Source organism: Prosopis cineraria, unplaced genomic scaffold (assembly GCF_029017545.1).
Source record: "Prosopis cineraria cultivar Desert tree isolate PC_DT_omini unplaced genomic scaffold, ASM2901754v1 PC3, whole genome shotgun sequence".
Lineage (NCBI taxonomy): Eukaryota > Viridiplantae > Streptophyta > Magnoliopsida > Fabales > Fabaceae > Prosopis > Prosopis cineraria.
The window spans coordinates 10,517,727-10,542,033 of record NW_026555334.1 but is presented as its reverse complement, the minus strand read 5'-3'; the positions used below and the strand labels follow the sequence as shown (position 1 = coordinate 10,542,033).

General features: G+C 33.6%; 2 protein-coding genes and 1 pseudogene across 3 annotated transcripts; all 3 read right to left on the bottom strand.

The window, feature by feature from the left end:
• Positions 1-1,627: 1,627 nt before the first annotated feature.
• On the bottom strand, positions 1,628-3,531 carry LOC129307175 (uncharacterized). 2 transcript variants are annotated; one of them, XM_054948057.1, is made up of 2 exons: positions 2,710-3,531; positions 1,628-2,382 (listed from the first exon to the last, which is right to left on the bottom strand). In XM_054948057.1, exons 1-2 carry the CDS (start codon positions 3,338-3,340, stop codon positions 1,679-1,681), a joined length of 1,335 nt encoding a protein of 444 aa, XP_054804032.1. In that variant the 5' UTR covers positions 3,341-3,531; the 3' UTR covers positions 1,628-1,678. The 2 variants fall into 2 exon arrangements, with proteins under 2 accessions (XP_054804032.1, XP_054804033.1); XM_054948058.1 differs by having other exon boundaries at positions 1,628-2,331.
• An 8,369-nt stretch (positions 3,532-11,900) lies between these two features.
• LOC129306668 (protein HEAT-STRESS-ASSOCIATED 32-like) lies at positions 11,901-14,886 on the bottom strand. Its single transcript, XM_054947370.1, is given in 6 exon segments — positions 11,901-12,158; positions 12,278-12,501; positions 13,317-13,337; positions 13,340-13,526; positions 13,615-13,806; positions 14,487-14,886. Coding segments are annotated over 6 exon segments (873 nt in total). The 5' UTR covers positions 14,610-14,886; the 3' UTR covers positions 11,901-12,032.
• Positions 14,887-22,554: 7,668 nt separating this feature from the next.
• Positions 22,555-23,674, bottom strand: LOC129307282 (oxygen-evolving enhancer protein 3-2, chloroplastic-like; annotated as a pseudogene).
• Positions 23,675-24,307: the final 633 nt, after the last annotated feature.

Here is a 24,307-nt window from a genome sequence, read left to right as displayed (position 1 = left end):
TGATGGATTATGGGGAGGTTGGAAGAGATTTAGTATTGGGTAAGTTTTTTGGTCTTCTACTTTGGAAAAAGAAAAAACGACAGCCATATGGAGTTTCTCTGATCTTGTGATGGTAGCCAGTGACCTTCGATGGGTGCCCCCAAGGCTGTGGAAGTACGATTCAAAGGAGCTTATGGAAATGGCTATTAAGGAGCCAGAGGTAATTATATCAGAAAAGGTAGGGAAGAGGTTCTGTGATATTAAGAGACCCAGATCTAAGAAATTGGTGAGGCATGTCCCTAAACTAGTTAAAGAACAACCAGTGTTTTTAGCCAATCAGGTGCCTCAATCTTATATACAAGTTATTTTTTAAATATAGTTATATATTGCTCTCTGTTGGCATATGATAAAGGAAGCCATGCTGTGTCTTTGGTTTTTCTTCTCTATGTTGCAATCATCAAGGATGGATTTAATAGTTAATCGTATTAATATACTTAGTCTTGGAGATTTATTGTAAATCCTACTGCTGCTCCTAGGGATTGGAAGTATGATTAGTAGCTTGCTACCACATATTTACTTATATTCTGGGCTGCAAATAATTGGTGTATCAGTGTTATGCAAGCACAAACTGTGGATAGTAGAGATCAGGATGCAGCCAATGAAGGACCCAAGTTTGCTAATATTGATTTTGTTACTACTGATATGGATCGTTTTGCTCTCTTTAGTGGTGCTTTTGATCATGTTTTTAATAATTCTAGTTATGTTTTTCCAATTCATTTGCCATCTAATGGTTGTTTTAAGGTTGTTGCAATGAAGGCGTGTTCTATCTCTTCTTTTTATAGTCATGTGGAAGCCATGATCCAGTGCCTGCAGTGCTTATCTTTTATGGCTCTTTCACAGGTGTTGGGTCTATCTATTTGGTTCCCTTTGGTAGAAGCTGTGAGGTACAATGCTTCATACATAGAATGGGAGTGCTCTATCATTGTAGATTTTAGTTTGAATTATGGACAAACACTAAGTCCTTGAAGTTTTAAGTGGATTCTATGAAACTTCGCCCTTGCTGTAGATTGGGTCTTTCTTGCAGTAGGGATAAGGGTGTGCTCTTCATACTGGGCTTTTCAGCCCCCACCCCTTTTAACTCTTCCTAGATTGTGACTTTATGAGATTTGGGATGTTCTCTTTTGGAACACACATGAACCTCTGGCTTGCTTTTGCTAATTTCTTTTTTTTTTTTGGCCGCTTTCATTTTTTTTCTGCCATTTATGTTCTTGGTTGGTGAATTGTTGATTTTGTTATGTTTCTAATATAGTGTTCCTTTGGCAAAAAAAAAAAAAAACTCTACATACAAGTTAGTGGAAGATGTCAAGATTGTTTAAGTACGGGATTTATGTTTAAGTACAAAAACAGAAAAAATTAAAAGAATTACTTTCAATTAAACTCAATAATACTTAAATCTAATTTAGTAATTATAAATTTTAGATAACTATATATAACAAATTCAGTATTTGAAGACCAATGAGTGTAAACCTAATTTTCTTTAAAAAAAACCTATATAAAGATCAAAATGAAAATTTGGTGTAAAATATAAGCAACAAATACTGATTTTTTCCAAGAATTTTATCTAAACCTTAATTTGAACCCTTTTTTTTTTGGGGGAAGGGGAGCAAAAACCTTAATTTGAACTGAAGTACTCAAACTTTCAATGTTTGTATATTACCACAAAGCAAGGAAGAATAGCTCTAGCATCTAACACATAAAGCTCTTCAATCTCTGAATCTCCACTTGTCTTCTCTGCCAAAGAATCAAACCCATAATTCTCCACTGCTTCAATTTCCTCCAGAGAACTATACAGAACTCTCCCAGCTATTACCCTACACACCATAACCGACATCCTTAGAGATGGTCCCTTATTATCAGATTCTGAATCAACTGACCCTATGGATTCAAAGGCCTTATCACAAGTTGAAGTAGTGAGGACCCCAAATGAACCATGACACTCGTTGGTTGCATAGGACCCATGTTTCAGAATCTGGCACACACAACAATGTTCTGAACTGCACAAACCAGAAGAAGAAGAGCCATTGGTGCCCAGTGAACATGCGATGGTTGTGCCATGGAACCTTAGAAGCTCATTGCCATCAGCCAGACAACGAGGTTGCTTCTTGTGTGACTTTTCAGCTTCGTTCTTCACCATTTGTCTGTATTCCTCAAACCTAGCGAAGGTTCTTGGCGTGTTCTGGACTTTGAGCAAACTCTCAATCTTCCCTGACTTGGTCTGAGAGTTACTCCAGCTGGCTCTGCATATTGTTTCTATGATCTGCCTTGTTGAATCTTCTTCATCAAGTTCAATCACTGCCCAGAAAGAAAAAACGGTACATTCTGAAGTCATAGTACAGTTGATTCCTGGAATCAAATTTCCAACTTTTAAAGCTAATTGTTATAGCTTAGATTCTAACTTATGGTAATCACACATTTCTTGTAGTACTATAAACAATTCATTGGTGGTTGAAAATTTTAGGTTCTTGTGTGATAGCTAGGCTAAGTCTGCATAAGAGAAATCAGAGAGTCTCAAGGAAATATGTGATAGCTAGGCTAAGTCTGCATAAGAGAAATCAGAGAGTCTCAAGGAAATATGTCATTGGCTCAAAAAAAAAAAAAGGAACAACAAACAAACAGAAACACCTAAAACTCAGACGTGCCAATTCAACAAGGAAAAAGATTGGTCAACACCTGAATGCTGGGAGACATGGTGTGTTTCAACAGCGTCAACACATTTGAGTTTCTCACCACACTTGGGACAAATCAAAGTTGAAGGAATATCATTATTAGAATCTGTTTGCATCAAAACCCTTGAATTTGAGGAAGATATGTTACATTCATTGCAATCAACATCATGGGTCCTCATTGAAGGTGTGGTTGTTGGTCGTCTTGATTCATGAGGACCTCTCATTTCTTTATTTAAAGGACGAGGACAACATCGACAAGTTCGAAATCCATGGCAGGAGATGTTAAGGACAACTTCATGGGTTATGGGGCTAAGGATATTACTGCTCCGTAAGGATTTGATTAGACTGCCACTTCTATGTTTCTCTGAGAGAATATTGCTTGTTCTTTGGAAGCAATCTGAAATCTTCTGAGGAATTCTCTGTTGGGTGATTGCTTCTGGTTCATGAACTTCTGATGGGTTTGGTTTGCAGTGAATTGATCTCTTCAGAGAAAGCCAGAAATCCCCACGCATCTTCTTTCTCAGTTTTACTTTTACCCTCAGAAGTTCAGTGAATGTTCTGAGAACTTTGAGAGATGAAATAATATGCTTGATATCTCCAGTTTCAAAGGAAAGTGAACAATCATGGAAAGACATTTCCCCTCAATTACACAGTTCTTTTTATTCGCATGTTGTTTCCATCCATAGCAAGATACCACCAGCCATGGAGTTTCCAAAATTTAAGCTATTCAATGACTCGAGAATCCCAATTCATCATTGTTGGTTCAAGTAGCGTCCAAGGGATTTTGTTGTACCTTTTGAGATTGATTTTGGCCTCTGATATTTGAAAATCTTCTTCTTTGACATTGAAAGAATCACACAGAAGCTAAGATGGTGACGACATCACATAACAAAAATAACGAAATAAACAATTTTTTTTTTTATCACGGGCCAGAAATTTTGATTAAATAAGTTGTCCTGATCAGCATTTGCTATCTGTGCATGGGCTAGTAATTCTTATATTTTTTTAGGGCCAGAATTAAATGAGATTAGTTTGAAATCTTAATTACGCTTTCCCACTTGAATTATTTATGTGACAAATGATTGGGACTGATCCCATTGAATGATTTAATCATAAAACAATGATTTTATGACACAATTTTTATTATTATTTCATATGCTAGCAACGTCCCTCGATGATAACAACAGTCTATATTGTCTCTAGTTTAAACCTCACTGCATTTTTCATTTCATTTCTATTTTGTCAATGAGACATTGGTGATTTCATTGAATGAACAAGGTTTAAAGTTTATTTTTCTTCCTATACTTCATTTTGAGGAGTGCTGGGCCTTTATATTAATAAGTGAGATATTTTTTTTCTTTAAATCATTTTCAGATGAGCAAATATCTCTTTCGATTAATGATTCATTAACTTTTTCATTTTCCATTGACGTGGCATGTCATTTGATATTAATTTATTCCTAAACTCTTTTTTAGGAGTGTTGGATATCTTGAAATTTCTTTCTTTAAAAAGAACGCTGAACACCCTATTTTAATAAGTGAGGGATTTTAAAATCTCTCTCCATTAAAATATCACTAATAGACCACTAACAAGCAGGAGTTTCACTCATTTGAAAAATGGTTTAAGAGAAAAATGTTTTGCTTATTAATAAACGGTGTCTAGCATTCCTTGAAAGAAAATACTAGAAGGAAAATGAGTAACAAATAAAGGGATAAATAAGTAAAATCAAAATAAAAATAAAAAATAAACGAAAATATAATAAAAATATTCCATCCCTTTAGATAAGAAATGAAAAAAAAGGGATATTATCAAATAATAAATCATGGTAACAAACCCACAATAAATATTATATAAATTATTTTTAGAAAACATAATAATAAAATCCTATCAAAATATATAAATGACAATCAGATCTCTTAAAATACTATAATTTCTTTGAAGCCCATGGATACCTTTATGATATTAATCATTTTAGGTTAAATAACTAAATTGCCCATTGTTTAAAATAAAAATAACGGATATTGTTTTATTTTTTTAGTTGCAACTTTTGTTTCAACAATCACAATTTTTATTTTGCAAATAGTAAAAATTGAAAAAAAAAATAACTTTTTATGTAAAATTTCTTTTATAGTTGATAAATAAGTTCTAAAAATAACCAATCATTAGACCAAAAAAAAGAAGAAATAACCTGTCTCAATTATAACTTTTATTTTGGCAATTATAACTTTGATTATATGAATCACAAAAATAAATAAAAAGGCACAACTTTCCACTTAAAATTTTTTTTATCATTGAAGTATAAGTTCAAAAAAAAAATTAATCACAACTTTTATTCTATAAATCGTATAAATTGAATAAAAAATAAAAATTTTTACGTGAAATTTCTTTTATCATTGAAATCTAAAATAAAAATTTTTACGTGAAATTTCTTTTATCATTAAAATCTAAGTTCTAAAAATAATCGGTTACAAATTTTGCTTAAGCAATTTTAATTTTTATTCTATCAATCGCAAGAATTATACAAGAAATTATAATTTTCTACATCAATCCATTATTTTTAAAATTTTAAACAAGAGATAATTTAGTCATTTAATCTAAAATCATTATATGAGAAAGGTATCTTGAATTTCAGGAGAATTATGATATTTTAAAATATTTGACTGTTATTTACTCCCTTTATTAAAAATATAATGTATTTTTTAAAGAGTTGGATGTTAAAAAATATAAAGTATTTTTAGTCTTTCGAAGTATAATCATTACTTTTTTTTTAAAAGAGCCCATATTGATGAATGACTTTATATTTATTGTAGGGTATTTAATAGAGGTAAATATAGAAAGATAAGGTTAGTTTGAAAGTAAATAACTAATTTATTAACGGGTGAGATTTAGTTAAAAATATTTTATATTTTTTAATGGGAGAATATATTTTTTTGTGAGATTCTATTATTATTATTATTTCTTTTTTTTTCTTTTTTCTTTTAATCTTGAGTTCCCTAATTTCAATTCCAATTTTCTTTCAACAACGGTAGAAGGAAATAATAGATGTCAAGTAGGCCGACCAAGTTAAAGACAAAAAAGAAAGGTTTGGGTTAGGGGGTGTGGTCGTGTGGAGACCTCGCCGGATGCAGACTTTTGAGTTTTCTTGGCAACCTTCAATAATTAATTAATTAATTAATATACGCTAACCAAGTCATTGACCGAGTCAGGGCTTCCACGTTGGGACTCCAATAATCATAATATGATTTTTTTTTCTTTTTTTGCCCAGAACAAATTATAATATGATTGCGTTTTCCTTTCTTGTGCGTTTCGTGAAATTGGTGCCATGTAATCTCTAAATTCCACGATCCACACTCTCAACCAAAAAATTAATAAAAGTACCGTTATTCTGTGTCTCTAATTATTCAATTTCAAAAACTTCAACAAAAAAAAAACACAACAGCAAAGACTAATGTGTAAATTGTAATGACTAGTAAGACATTCTGTTCTCACAAAAAGAGGGAGGATTTGCCAATGACCTTGTGTAATGGTATGAGAACACTCTTATAATTGAGAGGTCACGGGTTTGATTTTGCTTATAATTTTAAGTTGTTAGTACCTGCCTTTCTAATTTAAAAATATAAAAAGAGGAGGGAATTTTCCTTAAAAGACATTCCAGCCCCTTCTCTTACAGCCAAATAAAGATAAAAACATAAATTTGTAAGCTTACATTATGTGTATCATGCCATTTATACATTATTCAATAAGATAACACTGAATCATATAATTCAATCACACATTTCATAACAATTATTAATGCCACATCACTTATAATAATATATCAAGTAAAATAAAGAGGGAAAATTGGTGAAAAGGATTTGGTTGGAAGCAAAGTTAGTCCTGAGGACCAAATGGAATTGAAGGACCAAACTCATTTTAATATTCAAAAAGAATGGGATGAATGGACCAAAATGCCCTTGGTGTTGGGAGAGAAGAATACAGTAAATTAGAGATGATTTCCGGCTAACAACACGAGTTTCAACTTTGATCTTTCATCTCTTTGTGTGTGAGTGTGCGTCACCATAACTGTGCAACTCTTCTCTTAGAAAACTCTTCTCTAAAACTAATATCTAAGCACCAATAAAAGTTTTGCATATAATGGATGGAGATCGAATAAGAGAGACAATCCCTAATCAGAGAACTAAAGGGACAAACGAGGTAGAAAAGTTGAGCTTAGCTATGATGGCAAGAGATTTTTGCTCAAGCTCTAAACAATTGAAGGACCATTGATGGAAGTTGATTTGCATACTGGTGTTATGGCTGAAGGGGTTCTGACATTTGTGATGACTATGGTGGTTCTTTTTATCATGCTCAAGGGCTCTCGTAATGAATTGTTGAAGACTTGGTTGCTGGCTATGTCTATCTTGGTTTTAGTTATGGCTGGCTTTGCTTACACTAGGCTCTCCATGAATCCTACCAATGTGAGTAATCACATCTTTTCATTAGCTTTTGAATGTTATAATACAAATATTGTTCAATAACCTTTGAAAGGGACTTGTTATTTTACTATTGCAACTCCTCATCCTATTGTTTTCAAAATATTTGATTCCATCTTTTTTTTTTGTCTTTTATACCATTTCTAGATGTATTCACCTTCCATGTTCAAAACTTCAGTACTGTTATGTATGGTATGACTTCCTTTAAAAGTTTTTTTTGCATGAAAAAATGAGTAGTAGGGGGATGGGTTGAAGTTCATTAGTAAGTAAGGCACTCATGTAAACGTTTATGAGTATAAATAGGAAGATAAGATATCCAAATGTAGGAGGGTGTGATATGAATTCAATATGGGCTCTATAGTAAAACATTGATCGCGCGCGCGCGTGTGTGTTCCAATTTTCATGCAATAATATGTACATAGGTCTTACTCTTTTGTTGTTCAAGAAACACCATGAATCACTTGTAGTAAAAAAGTTGTGGATTTGCATCTTGCTATTTATGTGACATTTTTTTTTGTATCAATAGATAATCCTAAATTGTGACGGCATCTCACTTTCATCTTTGTCAGAGGGTTATTAGTTTTAAAGGTACAAGTGTTATTGAACTGATAGAAAATTGGGGGCTAGCTTTTGTACTCCCCTCTCCTTCCTCATGTTACATTAATGATCACAAAGATCAGTCTAAGGCAACCCTTGATGTTCTCTTTCCAGTCCTCTTTTGCTCCTTTTTCCTTCTTTTATATGCCTCGATTATTTTTTTAGTTTAACTTTGTTCTTGTGAATAGTATATCTAGGTATAATTCAGGTTTGTCTTCTTGTAATATATAGTGTAAAGGTAATATGATTCAGTGAGTCCTAGTGTTGAATCAGTCTTATTTTGAAGTTGTAGATAAGGATAATAAAATTCTCTTTTTGTGATGTGTGGTTGAGAATAAAATTTTTTTTGGGGCTTGATCTTGATCAATGATAGAGAATGAGTGTAAAAAGTGAGAACATGACAAAATGAGGAAAATGCTTGAAGAAAAACTCTACCAAGCACAATTGACTTTTTTAGGGTTAATAGTTTTTGCTTGTCTTATGATAGCTTAATATGCCGTTAACATTGCCTTTGTTACTTGTGTGAAGCAGTGAATTTTTTGGAAAAATGCTTGATCACTTATTCTCAATTCTTATTTTGATTTGCAAAACTATTTAGTTGTTCTTTGTGAATTTTTGGATGAATGTATTTGTCCCCCCTCCCTTTTTATGGTTCCATGAGTTTATAATACAAATGACTTTTCTAAATAGTTGTAGAATCAACTGGAGAATATATTAGACAAGGAGCATCATCAGTGGTTCTATCAGATGCCATACTTGATAAAGAAGTAATTAGGCAGTATAACTTTGAAAAGATATTCGAACTTGCTAAATCTACAGCCTTGTTAGCTAACAATGTTGTAAATCGGTGAGACTTTACACTTTTGTAACATCGTAGAAATCTAAGCATGATTAATTAATATTAATAAGGGTGATTAGTGAATTGATGAGGTGTGTGGCAATTGGTATATATAATTGTGATTTTATCCTAAGATGTGGTTCTAAAGTGAAGATGGGCCATCCAAGCAAGAAAAGAAGAGGAAAATATAAAGAAATATCTTTTTGCCACATGCTGCAATGCGAGGAATGTCCACCACGGCATATAGAGGCATATTCACAAGGAAAGGCCTTTTTATGCCATGTGCAGAGATTAGTTATGTTAACCTTATTAGTCTAACCCAAGGAGTTACACTTTCGTCATTACATAATTTCTGGCTTTTTACTAAACATTGTTAACATGGTTACTGCATATTTCTTAATCATTCTAGTGAGAATTCATAGAACTTTTTAATCAACCAAAAATACTTGCATGGATGGTGAATGATGTGATCTAATCCACTAGAGTATGGCCAAAGTAGAGAACAAATGAGAGGCTTATCATCTCTTCAACAGGTCTAGCTTTATTAACTTAAGTTATCTTTAAAATTGATCAATATTTTGCTTCCACTTCTCCTTTCAAAGTGCTTATTGGTGGCTCATGTTTGTGACCAACCTCTTATAGTTAGATGAACTTGTTAGACTCAATGGGCATTTTTATCTTAAAATCCTTTTTCTACTTGATAAAGTAAACACTCAATTTAATATTGCAATCCTTTTCGTCCTTGGAACTAGAATTTGGAAATTATTATTCTTTCAAGCTGTTGGGAATAAATGAAATAAATGTAAATATTGCAATTTTAAACCAACACTTAAAATAATTTCCCACACAACTACTTTGTCTTACAAAATTGCCACTCCTTGCATTGCATAATTTTTATTTTGCTTTTCTTTTATAGGCATTTGCTGATGAAATTACCATACCATTTCTAGGAACAAGTGCAAAGAATGCTACAAATGTGGAACAAGCATTCATGGCCATGGTTGTTGGAAAGGATCTAGTTGAGAAAAAAAATAAAGTTTTGTTCGAATATGAGAAAAAATAAGTTCAAGTCAAGAAGCTCTTGCAAATTCAACTCATGCATATCATAAATCAAGTGAGTTATAAGAAAATACTGATCAAAGGATTTCCTTAAAAGATTAAATGAATTGTGATTGTACTTTGATGTGTACTTATGATTGTCTCACTTATTTGTTTTTTTTTTTGGCATAGGTTAGGATGTAGTTTAAAATGGGCATAAAATTATTCTCAACCTCCCATGATATGTTTTTAATATGGGGTGCCTTATGGTCTTTGTTTATCATTTTGATTGTACTTAACAAAAAGATAAATCAAACCTAATGGAATTAGTATTCTTTTATTAAAATTATTGTTGTTCATTCTCCCTCCTCACATTTGTTTTTTAAGGACAATTCAGTGGTTTCAATGTGTTACATTATTGAATCTGCATCTTTTACAAGTTAATATGACCTGCTATGTGATGCATAATACTTAAAAAAGAGATAACTTATTGTGAGTATTCCCTTGTTTATTTTTGGTATAAGATATGATATAGTTTAACATGGGCATAATGTTGTTTCTTATTTTCCATAATATATTTTTTGATTTAAGGTACTAGAATTAGAGGGTGCAATGATTTTGGCTTAGGGTGCAAAGTTTTTAGCTTGAGTATAAGGGATCTGGTTTAAGGTATAAGGCTTCTGACTTAGTCATTTTTTATGTAATTCATAGTTATTTTCATGAAATTTAAGGACACAGACAGTAGTGTGCTCTTTGTGTGTTCGATTTACATGTAATCTATTAGATATTACATGTAAATCATTCCTTAGTCATATCCGTGAGTTTTTTCACATAATAGTCGTTTTCATTTAATTTTGAGGAATTGATAGGGGTGTGCTCTCTGTGTGTTTGATTTATATGTAATCATTTAAAGATTACATGTAAATTATTCCTCGAGCATGCTCGTGAATTTTTTTCCATATTGATTGAAATTGAATCAATGGTAGTTTTCATGTAAATCTAAGGCACTAAAAGGGGTGTCCTCTTTGTGTGATTGATTTACATGTATTTGTTAGAGATTATATAACATGTAATTTGTTAGAGATTACATGTAAATTATTCCTCAGACATGCTCATAAGTTTTTTCTATATTGATTTACATGTAATCCGTAGTCATTTTCATGTAATTTTAGAGGATTGACAGAGGTGTGCTCTCTGTGTTTTTGATTTACATGTAATTCGCTAAAGATTACATGTAAATTATTCCTCAAGCATGCTCACACATTTTTCTCATATTGATTTACATATGATCTATAGTCATTTTCATATATTTCTGGAGGATTGGCAGGGGTGTGCTTTTTGTGTATTTGATTTACATGTAATTCACAAAATATTACATGTATTTGTCTAAGCTAGAAGCCTTGCAACATAAGCCATAATACTTGCACCTTAAGCCAGAGCCCTTACACCTTAAGTCAGATCACTTACACCTAGCCAGAAGCCCTTGTACCCAAGCTAGAACCCTTGCACCTCAAGCTAGAAGTCTTTCACCCAAGCCAAATCCCTTGCACCCAAGCCACACAAGCCAAAACTTGTACACCCTGTGTCAAAATGCTTACATCCAAGTTAGAAGTTTTGCATCTAAACCAAAACCCTTACATTCTAAGTCAAAATGCTTGTATCCTCTAGTTGTTGAGTTTACATGTCAAGTGGTGTTGACTTTTTTGGTGAACTTTCTAACAATACTTCACCTATCGGTCAGAGCTTTGACAAGGGCACTATCATCCGGTGGCTAGATATGCCTTTTTGAAAAAAAAAAATGAATAACACATATGGACATTCCAATCATTTGATCAAATTATTTAATAAATAAATTAATCTTAATTTTTCAATTACATTTAATCTTTGAGACCAATTCTTCTTCCAACAAAGCATTTTCACGAATTTTCCCAAACAAATGCACATAACATAATTAAATATTATTTAAATCTCAAATTGCATTGACTCTATTTTACTAGAGTATAAATAAATATTATATCATGACATGCATATAAAAATTTATCATCGGCTCCGAATTTGGAACAAATAGTTTTTTTTTTAAATATTACTCATTATAGAAATCTAAAACTAAATTTTTGGGGAAAAACGTAATCATGTAGATTGCACTACTAAAAGTATTCCGTATAATTTATAGTTTTTTCCTATAATACGACAGTGTTCCTTGTTACGTATACCACACAATTAGGATGTTCCAAACATGAAACGAGGAGATAAAAAAAAAGTCTTCGTTTTTTTCGGCCAAAAATTGTCTTATCGAAGCACAAACAATTCAAAATAACACGCCGCAGAAGAGACAACAATGTTACAACACGAGATACACAAATTAAACCAAAGTCACACAAGTTATATACATCCCAATCCCATCATGAAATATGATGAATTAAGAACAGATGAATGATTCCGACCCAAGTTGCGTCCTCGAAGGCATTCCACATCCATCACGTGGGAGTGATCCACAAAGAGATTCACCTGAAGAGAAAGGGAAGATATTAGCAAAGTAGAAACTTGAAACTGATATTATCAGTTTCTCCTGTACACTAAAAAACGACAAAGTATGGTTAGGATATATAATTCAGTTGAGCATTTACGTTGGGACCATATCGCTTGATAAACCACTCAGATGTTCTCTGATTTGATGTTTCAAACATGATCTTCTCAATACCAAGGCGGCCTATGACCTTTGCAATAATGTCCGCCCGGATAGAATCAGCATGTTCGCAGATATCATCAGCATCGATCATTATCATGTCCGCACCTACTTCTAAACATCTCTCCGCCCTTCTGATCAAGAGATCCGCATCTTCTACTAATTCTGCCATTTTAAACACAGCCATGCCAATAGAGTTAGTTCTACCACTTATGCTTCTTTCTTACAATAGACATAAGATCATTTTGAAAGAAAAGTACACATAATATGTTGATTTAGCGTCAAATTTTTGCCAACAAAAGTAAAGTTTTCGCCACTTTTTTCTATATTAAGCACCACCCCAGCTGGTGTTCAATTATTGTTTGTTAAAAACCACCCAAGACTGCAGAAAACAGTACTCTTTGTGCCCGCGTGCGTTTCCATGTGTGTAAAAGTAGAATCCAAATTAGTTCCAATAAATCCTAGTAATTTTGATATTCCAAGACTGGCTTAGGTGAAAGAAAAGAGGTGAAGATATCCACGATAAGCCACGCATTCATCTTTTGCATCCATTCATCTAACTATCCAGTTTATCAAAATTCATATCAAAAGCATGAAGACATTCTGAACTTAGATACTTTTATTTTGTCCCCTCAATTGCAGAACTTGGTTTCTTAAAATTGAGGGACATATCTTCAAAATCAGTGAAACCTATTACTGCAAGACTCAATTGAATTATTATTAACAGTGTGGCTAAAACCATGAACATGCTTATCAATAATATGCCCGTATCAAGGAGATGGTACTTGGCTGATTATTCTGCAATCACGGCGTATTGCATGTAAGATTTTACAGTAAAATTCTGAAGACAGGAGCTCGCAGGAACTTGTCCGAATCCTAAATATGTCTATTCACATCATATACGAGAAATAGATATAACACATGCAGACCACACACTAGTGCACACAGACACAGAAAGAGAATAAAGAGTTGCATCATACCAGATGATTGAGGTGCTGGGGAACATAAGCCCCAAAAGCCCTATTACCACCTTTAGGAATATCAGACTTGTTAAACTTCACTTCAAAATGGGGCTTAGCTCTCAGACCGCCACTTTTAACCATGCGAACAAATCTCAAAAATGTTTCTTCAGGAACTCCTAATGAGCCCACATTTAGTTCAATTGTGTCAAACCCCAATTGCTTGCATTCCTATTATGAATAAGAAACCATGTCGATCACTGATCTAGAAATCAGAAATGAAAATTCATTACAAAATAATTATGCAATCAGCTCAGACCTCAATATATTCTTTAAAAGCTGATGGACCTTTACCAACCATATGTTCAGCCCAGTTGCCTGTGCTAACATAAACATCATGCCGATGGGCCATGTCAATCATTTCTTTAATAACAGTCTTTGGGATCAGGCTGTGAGAGCCCCCAGAAAACTTCAATCCATCAACAAATTCTCCCATTGACTCAAAAATATCCTGTGAAACAGAATAATTTCATTGCTCCAAAGTTAGGACAAGAGTGCGACAATGAACCGGGCGCAAAAATTATTTAGATGTATAATCCTTCATGGATGAGTAGTGAGTTCTGGAACGCAATTCATACACTATATTTTGACAGTAACCATTAACCAATAGGTTTGCAATGGTGATGCCTCCATAATCTTTAGCGACAGGAAAAATGGAAATAAAATGAGCAAAATTTTAAAATATACATATTATGAATCATCCAAATCTGAACCAATTTATGCTTCTTCACGGAAAAGCTATGAAGTTTTCTCCAGAACCATCTGCATAGCATTATTGCTTTTACGCATCAGCTTAACTCATTTTATTTTCGAGCCACGGACTCATCCAAGATAGCGAAAAATTATTTTCCAGAAAGAAGGTAAACCACCAGAGAGATGCTCAAACATAACCTAGCAAGATAGGGGCTCAAACATATCTAACAAGTTCCAAAATATTTGAAGATTGACAGTATAGCCGTACCGGCGGGGGAAAAACACAGTTAGCACTAATCTTTAGCTCAAACAAAATCCAAATTCAAACCTAGCAAGATACGTAGCTCCAACAATATCCGCTCCCTAATCTCCAGAATCAATCCTCAAAAAAGATCTCCATGATCGTCTTAAAATCGATTAAGGACTGAAATAGAGTACCTGAAGAACATTCTGATTCAAAAGAGAATAATGAGGACCTCTGATCTCAGTGACGCCGTAGCGACGAGGCTTTTCAGGGCGGTCCTCGTTCTCGTCGAAGCTTTTCCATCGGTATGCTGACATTTCCAAGTGACCACCTGAGCTGCGCGAGATAGGAAAAGCAGAGGAAGTGAAAGTGGGAAGCGAATTCAATTTCCACTGGATTTGGTTGTCTTCGTTCAGAAGCAGATTTTGCAGGAGAAGATTGACCTGATCATTCTTCAGTAATCAAACACTCGATACGGGACCTTTGCTTTTCATAAAAATGGATGTGATGAAGTGACTGGTTTTAGAAGAGAAGGATGGAGTTCTTTCTAGAGAAGGGCCCAAACGTCGTCGTTATCTGTCATCACTTATCACAATCCCCGCATCTTCCCGGTCAACCAGCAACCCAAGTTGATCCCTCGCCTTATACGTGTCATGGAGAAATTCTTGCACATCCTGGTCTACCAGCCCTCCCAAATTTGTTTGTTTATTTTTTTATCAGGTCTACCAGTTTAATTAAATAAAATTTTATAAATTATTATCTTTAATAATTTTTCCGAAAATGAAATAACTGGTGTGGAGATATTATTTTTAATATTTTTTAAAGTAGAATACTTCTTTAATATATATATATATATATATATTATCATTATCATAGTCTCCTAGATGTAAGGAGAGATATTTTTCTCTCCCTTGTGAGAGTTCTCTCTCGAGTGTCTATTCCTCTGAGTGTCGAGTGAAATTCAGGTTGGAGGCATCTCCTACTGAGCTACTATCTGGTGTTGACGGAGGTCTCGGTGTGCGTGTGTGGGGTTGTCTGCATGTGTTTTCTTTAACAAGTTATTTCTATGATTAAGAAAGGCTGAGGTCTCAGTACGGAGGTTCAAATTCATGATCTAGATAAGATTAAGAATTCTTTCTCATTTAGGTTTGATAAAACAGTAAGATTATAACATAGTAATCTGTGGCCAACCTTGGTTTATGCAAGGCTTTTTGTTAATTCTGCAGTTATGGGATGAGTATATGGTGTATGAAGAGGTTGATTTTTCGAACTGCCCTTTTTTGGTTCAATTTCATGGACTCCCTCATGGTGCCTTTGATAAAAAGAATGCTGTGGCATTGGGCAATGCTGTTGGTGGTGATGTTATGATCAAGAAACCAATGAATGATGGTAGATTGACGCGCGTCTTTGTTAGAGCCAGAGTTCTTACTGATTTCTAGGTTCCTGGCCCCCAGCAAAAAAACAACATGGGTCACTGTACAGCATGAAAGATTGTAGAACTATTGCTATCAGTGTGGTTGAATTGGGCATGACAGAAAGACCTGTCAGAGTAGTACGAAGGAGATCGAGGATGAGGACTCAAATGAGAAGAATTATGGCAACTGTCTTGGTGTCTCTCATGTGAGGACTATCGAAGAGCCTATGGAAGTGATAAATCCGAATTGGATGAAAGCTCCCATTATTGGTAGATCAAAAATGTCAAACTTTAGTGACCGGAAGCAGAGAGGAACGCTGACAAGGGCTAACAATTTGGGAAATAACAAGCATAAGGGCATGAGTATAGGAACGGGAAAGGATCGTGGTGATTTTATGGGATATAATAACGATAATATTAAGAGTGATAGGAGAAAGAAGGAGGTGAATTTTAAGAAGTCTGGTTAAGATAATGTTGAATTAATGGAGAACAAGAATCTGGCGAGTAATGGGGCAATCAAACCAAATTTGGACACTCAAGTAACAATGGGTGAGCTTATGACAGGGCTGGGTCAAGAGGGAGCCCAACATGTATCACCTGAAGAAGAATGGACTATTGATAGCACAGTTCGAAATTTAATCCCCCCTGCTTATGTTGTTGAGATGCCAAACAAAGATGTGGACCTGTCAAAAGCCCTTAACCCCTATAACTGGCTACCCCCATGATTGCAACTGCGAATGCAGAAGAGTGTTTGTGGAAGAGGTGGTCAGTCCTGAATGAAGTACTACTCCGAATTTGCCAAATATCTCAAAGATGAAGGGCTCCTGCTGAAGCATCAAGAAGCAAATCCGTGCGAGGAAGGGGCAGCATATGCCTGTAAATCATGGCAGAGATGACTTTGAAAACATGGGAGATGAGGTACGCATTGAATTTCCAGAGGGGTGGTTTATTTTCGGTGATGGGGGTTCTCTTGGAAAAGTGGAATTTTCTCATACAATAGCCGGTAATAGGAAACAAACCTACCACCGGTGTGGCATGAAAACATTATCTTGGAACTGCCAAGGTCTTGGGGTCCCCCTTGCAGTCAAAAATTTAAAGGAGTCTTATATTCATAAACCCCAAATTGTCAGTGTTTTGAAATCCAAATCAGACATCAAATCAGGAAGAGCAACGGGTCGTGGTTTTCATGGTCTAACTGGTTAGACTGGTGGTCGAACCGATGACATAAAATTAAATAAAAAATAATATTTATATGCACAACTATATAAATAAAACATTAATTTGTCAATAGTGCTTGGGATCTTAACTCCAAAAGCTAGATGCTTGGAACGTTAGAGTTAGAGGTAGAGGCATGTTAATACAAGTTTGTAATCTTGAAGGAAAAATGTTAGAGTTGGAGACATGCCGTCTTATCATGACTCACAAGCTTCCGGGCTCGATGCCAAAGGTTGGGTTTCTAGAGCTGGAGGCAGATGTTGGAGGAGAAGTTAGAGATTAGAGGAGAGAAGAAAAGAGAGAATTAGTGATTTGAAAAGAGAAATTGTGAATCTAAGTAATTTAGCCTAAATTTTTTTTAGCTTTGAACCGGGTTGACTCGAGTCTGATTTTTGAGTCAAAGCCGATTCTCTCAAAAAAAGACCGGTTCAATTTGGGTCAACTGAGATCAAATGCCAGATTGGTTTAACCAGTTGAACCAAACAGTTTTGTTCAGTGTGTGGCAGTCAAACCAGTCAGACCGTCCAGTCTGGTTTGATTTCAACAACACTGTAAATTATTTTTCTTATGGAAACAAAACAAAAATTAAGGTTAGGAAGGTGAAACAAAAATGTGGCTTTGCTGAAGAATGGGTCGTTGAGCCAGAAGGGAGGAGTAGAGGACTAGCCATATGGTGGGTGCAAGAAGTGGGGGTTAATATCCTATTTTATTCTAAAAATATTATTCATATCCAGATACTGACTTTGACATTAGAAGCCCCAACTTATATTACCTTTATTCATGGGCCACCAAATGAGACTGATCGATTGGCTATGTATGAGGAAATCAAACGACTAAGCAAAGGAATTGTTGGCTCATGGATGTGCATTGGGGAATTTAATGACATTATCCCTCAATAGGAGAAAAAAGGGGGTAAGCCAAGAGCGTGGAGGAAAATGTTTAACTTTCAACACTTCATCTCAGATTGCTCACTGATGGATATGGGGTTTAATGGTTCGAGATATACGTTGTGCAACAAAAGGCTAGGATTTGCCACAATTTTTGAGAGAACGGATCATGCATTTGGAAATGTTGCTCTCTGTCTCAGTTTCTCCAAGGCCCGAGTTTTCCATATCGAACCTTCAGGCTCTCTGATCATTATTTACTTTTGATTGATTTATGCTATAATGATGTGAAAGCTGCAAGACCTTTCTGTTTTGAACATAATTAGACCACTCATCCAAAATGCTTACAGGTGATTCATAAGAACTAGACTCAATCTTCTGGAATTTCGATAGAAATTCTTGATGCTTTTGTTCAAAATTTAAACCATTATAGGAACAATCTAATGAAAAGGAGCAATTGATAAATTTGGTATTCTTTTAAAAACAAATAGAAAATACAAATTTTGCATGCCAATGCTTTGCTCTTTTTGAAACACACACACACATCATTCAATATAATTTTATACCAACAATCTTGTAAACAACTTATACAAGTTAATAAATACTACACCTTTCAAATCACAATATAAGACATCTTTTAAAAACTTTGTTTGGTCCAAAATACAGAGTATTAAATAATTTTTATATTTATTTTTTCAACTATGCTCCTACTTTATTTATTACTTTTTTTGAAAAAATCATGCATTAAAATTTTAATTACTATGATCAAGACTCTTATATAGGGTATTTAATGAGAGTATAAATGAAAAGATGTGAACATTTTTAATAATTAAGGTTTCAACTAACATTGTTCATAAATCATGAATTAGTTAACTATAACTTTTTCAATCTAAAAGGAGTATAGATTATTTAGTTTTTTCAACCTTTCTATTTCTAAAATGGTTACTCATGATCACTATTGTGGCCTCAATTTTCTTGAACCTTCGAGAGGTTTCTAAATGACTAAAATCTATAAAATTAACCACTATATGTCAATTTTCAACTGAACTTGAGCACTTAAATAGCACAATTAATTAGTCGAAACTTCTAATTCCCTTTCTTTGGACAATTTTATGTCTAAACAACTTCTACTAATTCCATTAGCATCAATATAAGATTTTCACAACTTCAAACCTTTTTTTTTTAAGCTAAAATCTAGCCAAATTCTCAAACTCAATTAACAACTACCAATCTAGTTACAAATATTTAATTTAACTTTCAATAACCCTTCAATGATATTTGAACTAGAAAACAACCTTTACTATCTAAAAGTTCAATTCTCCTTATATCAAATCAAGAGAAAACAGAGTAGATAGAGAGAGGAAAGGGGTATAAAGTTTACCTAGAAGATGATAGGTCGAAAACAACTCTCAGGCATTCATAAACCAATGCCCTCAAAGGGCTACCCTTTCCTCACCTCTATGCTTTCTATTTTCCTTCCTTTCTCCTCTCAAAATCACGAGCTAACCCCTCTTTTAAAGTCAAATTTCTAATCCATGAGGTGGATGCATTGTGCTAAGCTGTGGTGTGTGGCATAATGAATAAAATTTCATTTTAGCTCTCCTATTCAATCCCAGTTAGCTCTCCTTTCATCCAATCTTGATCACACACCTATCCAAGGACCCAACATGCCAAGTTACAATTCCGGCATCATGATTATCTTATATAATTCACTAATTCACTAAGTTATCTTTAAATTAGTAGTTAGTTCATGAATTAAAAACTTTGGGATGTTATAGTGGGGTGTGATAATTACAAATATGGGGAGTCCTTTCTTTCATATGATGTTGCACATGTAAGCTGGCTGTTATGGTCTATCTGGAACGGTAGAAATGATTTTGATTTCAATCATGAAGTTCTTAACCCTGTTAATGTGATCATTAAAACTAAAATTGCCATATCTGAATTTGGAAAATTTGTCAGGTTTCAAACACAAGGGGGAAGCGGACATGAGTCACATATTGACTTCTACTTGGCCTTTGCCCCCGTTAATTGTCTCAAAATAAACTGTGACGAGGCATTTATTCCAAGGACAACGCCACTACTAATGGCATTATATGTGGAAACGATAGGGGAGAATTTATATGGGCCTTTGTGGACAAAGTTAAATCTATCCTGGCTTTTATGAATGAAGCCTTAGCATTTAAAAGGGCTTTGATAGTAGTTGTGGATTTAGGTAATAGTAAGGTGATACTGGAAAGTGACTGCTTGCAACTCGTTGTGTTCGAGATCACTGTCTGGAATTATGTGAATGGCTGTGTAGAGACATTGATCTTCATAGCATAGTCTTTTTTACTTCCAATGTTGGGTTTTCTCTTTCTTTCACTCACCGTGAAGGCAACATAGAGGCTGATTACTTAAGGATGTCTACCCTATTGGCTAGTTGCTGACATCACTTCCTTTGTTTTACATACTAGCAATGGATATCGTGGAGGCTTCTTGTGCAGTTGACAAATCTGGAATTGGTTGATTCCACTGATGCTGATTCCTTTTCTTAGCTGTTTTCGTTTGCTTTATTGTTTTTTTGCTGCTTTCTGTTGGTTTCCCATTTCTGCTGTTATGTTGCTATTTTGCTTTGCTGTAATTTTTTAAACTTCTATTGGAATGAAGTCTCCTTTAGCCAAAAAAAGAAAGATGTGAAAAGAGAGAAAAATGCAAGAAGTTAAAATAATTTAAAATGATATAATTAAAGATAACACATAATATTAAATGAATCTGACATTATATATTTTTAACTATAATGCAATGTAATTGAAATGATGCACTAACTACATGTAAGAATTTATCATGTATCATATCTCCATGCAGGTTTTTTCATTTTCGGTAAATTATCTATATTTCATTTTAAGAACTAATTTTTGGAAAAATTTAATATTCAATTTTTTAAATATTAAATTATAAAATTAATTTAATGTATTTATAAAACTTGTAAGACGTCACATTCTTCATAAACAATAAAAATTATGATGGTTCTGTGACCAAAATAAAAAACTATGATTGGTTTTATTTGGACTTGTACAAATGCACAAGTTCACTATAATTTATCTTGGGAAAATTAATCTGTCACTTCTTATAATTTTGCTCAATTTTAAATTAAATTTATGTAATTTATTTTATTTTAATCAAACCTTATAATTTGATCTGTTATACTCTCTTCTGGTTAAAAAGTGTAAGACATTTTTAATTTTTTTAATATGTAATTATTGCCTATTTTTAAAAATATTCTTATTAAATAAATCACTTATATTTATTTTAAGGTAAAATACCTTATTAAATATGGAATAAATATAAAAAGATAGTATTAATTTGAAGGAAAATAATTACTTTATTGAGAGTAAATTCAATTAAAAATATTTTATATTTTTACATGGAGTGAGTATATGTTAGCCCCTAAAGATTAAAATTAACAATGAATTATTAAATTAAAAAAAAACTCTTGAAGTTTACAGAAAATTTAATTTAATACTTTTAGCTAAAATAAAAAAATTAATTTAATACGCTGTTTACATTTTTATTAATTTTTATGAAAATTTTTTATGTATAAAAAATATTTAAAAGACAATCTAATTATGTAAATTTTGAATTATAAAAATTATGTAATTAATTCTAAGGTTATACATTAATTTAATAAAAATATAATTTTTTTTAATTTTATTTTTTTTAAAGGAAAAATTTAAGAATTTTAACCATTAGATATTAAAAAAAAATTAATCAACTATAAGGACTCAATTAGGTTGTAATAAATTAATCAAACTATAGAATTTTGTTATTGTTGTTGTATAAGGACTCAATTAAAACAAAATACTTTATACAAAAAAATAAATATAGAGATCTAATTTAAAATTGAGTAAATTACAAGGATCAAATAGTATTTCACCATATCATTAACTATCTAAAATTTTTTTTTCTTTTTCAAATTTTAATTTTTTTTCGCTTGATATACATATATTTGCCTCATAATATTTTAAAGTATAATGGCCTGTATATTTAAAACCTCATACATGCGAATTTAACTTACAAGATGTTCGTTCTTGCAAGTCTGAAAAGGAGTATAAGACAAAAAGTTAATTCATCAATATTAAAAAGTAGTTGAAATTAGTTTAGTTGACTATATTGTCTTGAATATATATATATATATATATATATTTATATAAACGCTCTCCACTCAGTGACAATAAAAAAAAACTCCTAATTAAAGATGGGTAGAAGGGGAAAATCATATACTGCACAAGACATAACCTATTTATTTATTTGGAGTAAAATAAATCTTTTAAATATCTTTTACATTAAGACAGGAGGAAATATTAACCATGACAATCATGACCACCCAAAATGCTTTAATAATTATGTTTGAAAGGATTTAAACTCAAATCCTCATAAATATTTCAAGGGATGAAGTTCTTTTTTTCTAAAAGAAAAAAGAAAAAATAATAAACAAGCAAAACCAGAAAGAGATGAACGAATTTCACCATTTTTTATCATTAACAAATAAAATTTACCTCTCCCTCCCTATTTCTCTTTAATTTCAGTTTGCAAATCTTGAGAGGGCTCTATCTCTATTATCCTGTCAACCTTTTATTTGTAGATAAAAATGCAAAAAAGATTGCTCACCTTTTTTTTTTTTTTTTTAATTTCATCTTCCCATGTAATTTTTGTAACAAATATTATTGTCATCCTTGGGCAAAACCTGGGGGTAAAGTAGAAGAATCCTGAGTGCCAACAAATTTCGCCTCGTTTGATTCCCTTCAATCAAAGATCATCCAAAACAATTAACGTGTTACATAAATTGATAAACAAAGATTACAAAAGAGAAGGCAAATTAACAACATTCAATTTCCTTAACCCAGCTTCGAAATAAACATCATTCAGAGTAGCTACTGTCTCCGCATAATACTTCTCCGCCTGTGGTGTGCTCTTAATTTTTGCAGCATAATCCAACTGTACAACGCCACACAATCAACTTCTTAATTCTTTCAAACCTTCCTAATTAGTAATACTGATTACATTATTTATTGAATATCCTTCACTGTCACTACATAAACTTTATAGGATAACAGAGATATGACTTACATTGCTGATATCCTGGAAGAGTTTGGAAGTGAGTTCCTTGAGGGATTTCTTTTGGTCCTTAGGCTTAGCAGATATGACGGTGTTCAGATCATAACGAAGATACTCTGCTTTCAGACGCAAATCATTCTGAACGTAAGGCCAAGCCTTCTTGTCGATCAGCTCTTTCACGTTTATGATATCCTTCGCTGATTCCTTCGCCCTCTGTGCCGCCTCGCTCGGCGATAAAGGTTGGAGGTAGAACCTTTGCTTGAGAGGTAGCTGAAGGTCTCTTGGCTGATCTGAGTTCAATGTTCCAGCTGCCATTTCCCAAAATTATCACCAATCAAATCAAATTCCACTCATTCTGTTCCCTAATTGATAGCCCTCTTACTAGATTTAAGTCAATTGAAAATTGGAATCAGCAGGGTTAGGGTGCGAGGGAGATAATAAGACTTACGCAATCCACCGGAGGGGGGAGGAGGAGGGCCGACTTTGATGGGCTTGGCGTCGGCGAGGACGGCTTGAACGAAAGAGCCGGAAGCCAGGCCGGCAGCGACGAGACTGAGCACCGCCCGGCGGCTGGTCTCGTTGTCGGGCTTCACTTGCTGGGCTCGGAGGGTGAGCCCAGCGGGACGGGTCGGGCCCAAGCCCAACCTGGAGAAGGCGGGAGGTTGAGGCGCGTGGAACCACTGAGTTGGAGGCTACCTTGAAGGTGAGAGGAACGTCGTAGGCCAGACATAGCAGAAGATGCCATCGCTTGAGCCATGTTTCTCCGATCAATCTCCGGAAAGGTTAGTAGAATGGTGAGTGATGGATTATGTAATGCGCGTGTAACGGGCAGTCCGGGCAGCAACTTATCTGCCCGTTTCCCGCTTGGATAAGTTGTATATAGTCCCCGCCAATCGTGTTGATGATGATGGCAAGCCCATGTTGTGTTTGCCATCGTGAATTTTTCAGTTCTTATTGTTAGCAAAGGAATTTTTTTAATAATTTTTTTCATTCGATTTTTCTCTTTATCTTTTTTTAATTTTTTTTTGTATTTTTATTTGTATAAATGCAGAATACGTAAAGAGTTTTTTCCGACGTAAATTATCTTTACAAATATGCACAATACATTGATTCATGAAATTCGTATTTTATAATCATATTCGTTTTAATCTTCCAGCACAATTCAAGAGAACATTCATAAAATGAAATCATTATATAACTTGTAATTCTAAATCTTTTCTTCTATTACTTGATTATTTTTCTGAGAGTCATGTTAAATTTTAAAATGGTTAAATGTCCATACATGCATGCATGACATAATCCCTAGTTAAGAAAAATGTAAATGTATTTATAAATCGAATTAAAGAAAATATAATTTAAAAAATCCTACATAAAATGAGAAAGAAAGATACTACTTAATTAATTT

Bases quoted from the DNA above. Each gene is read 5' to 3' on its own strand.
- LOC129307175 (XM_054948057.1), bottom strand. From the start codon at position 3,340: ATGTCTTTCCATGATTGTTCACTTTCCTTTGAAACTGGAGATATCAAG. The intron at 2,383-2,709 runs GTGTTGACCAAT...ATTTGATTCCAG, and splicing joins CCATGTCTCCCAGCATTCAG to GAATCAACTGTACTATGACT.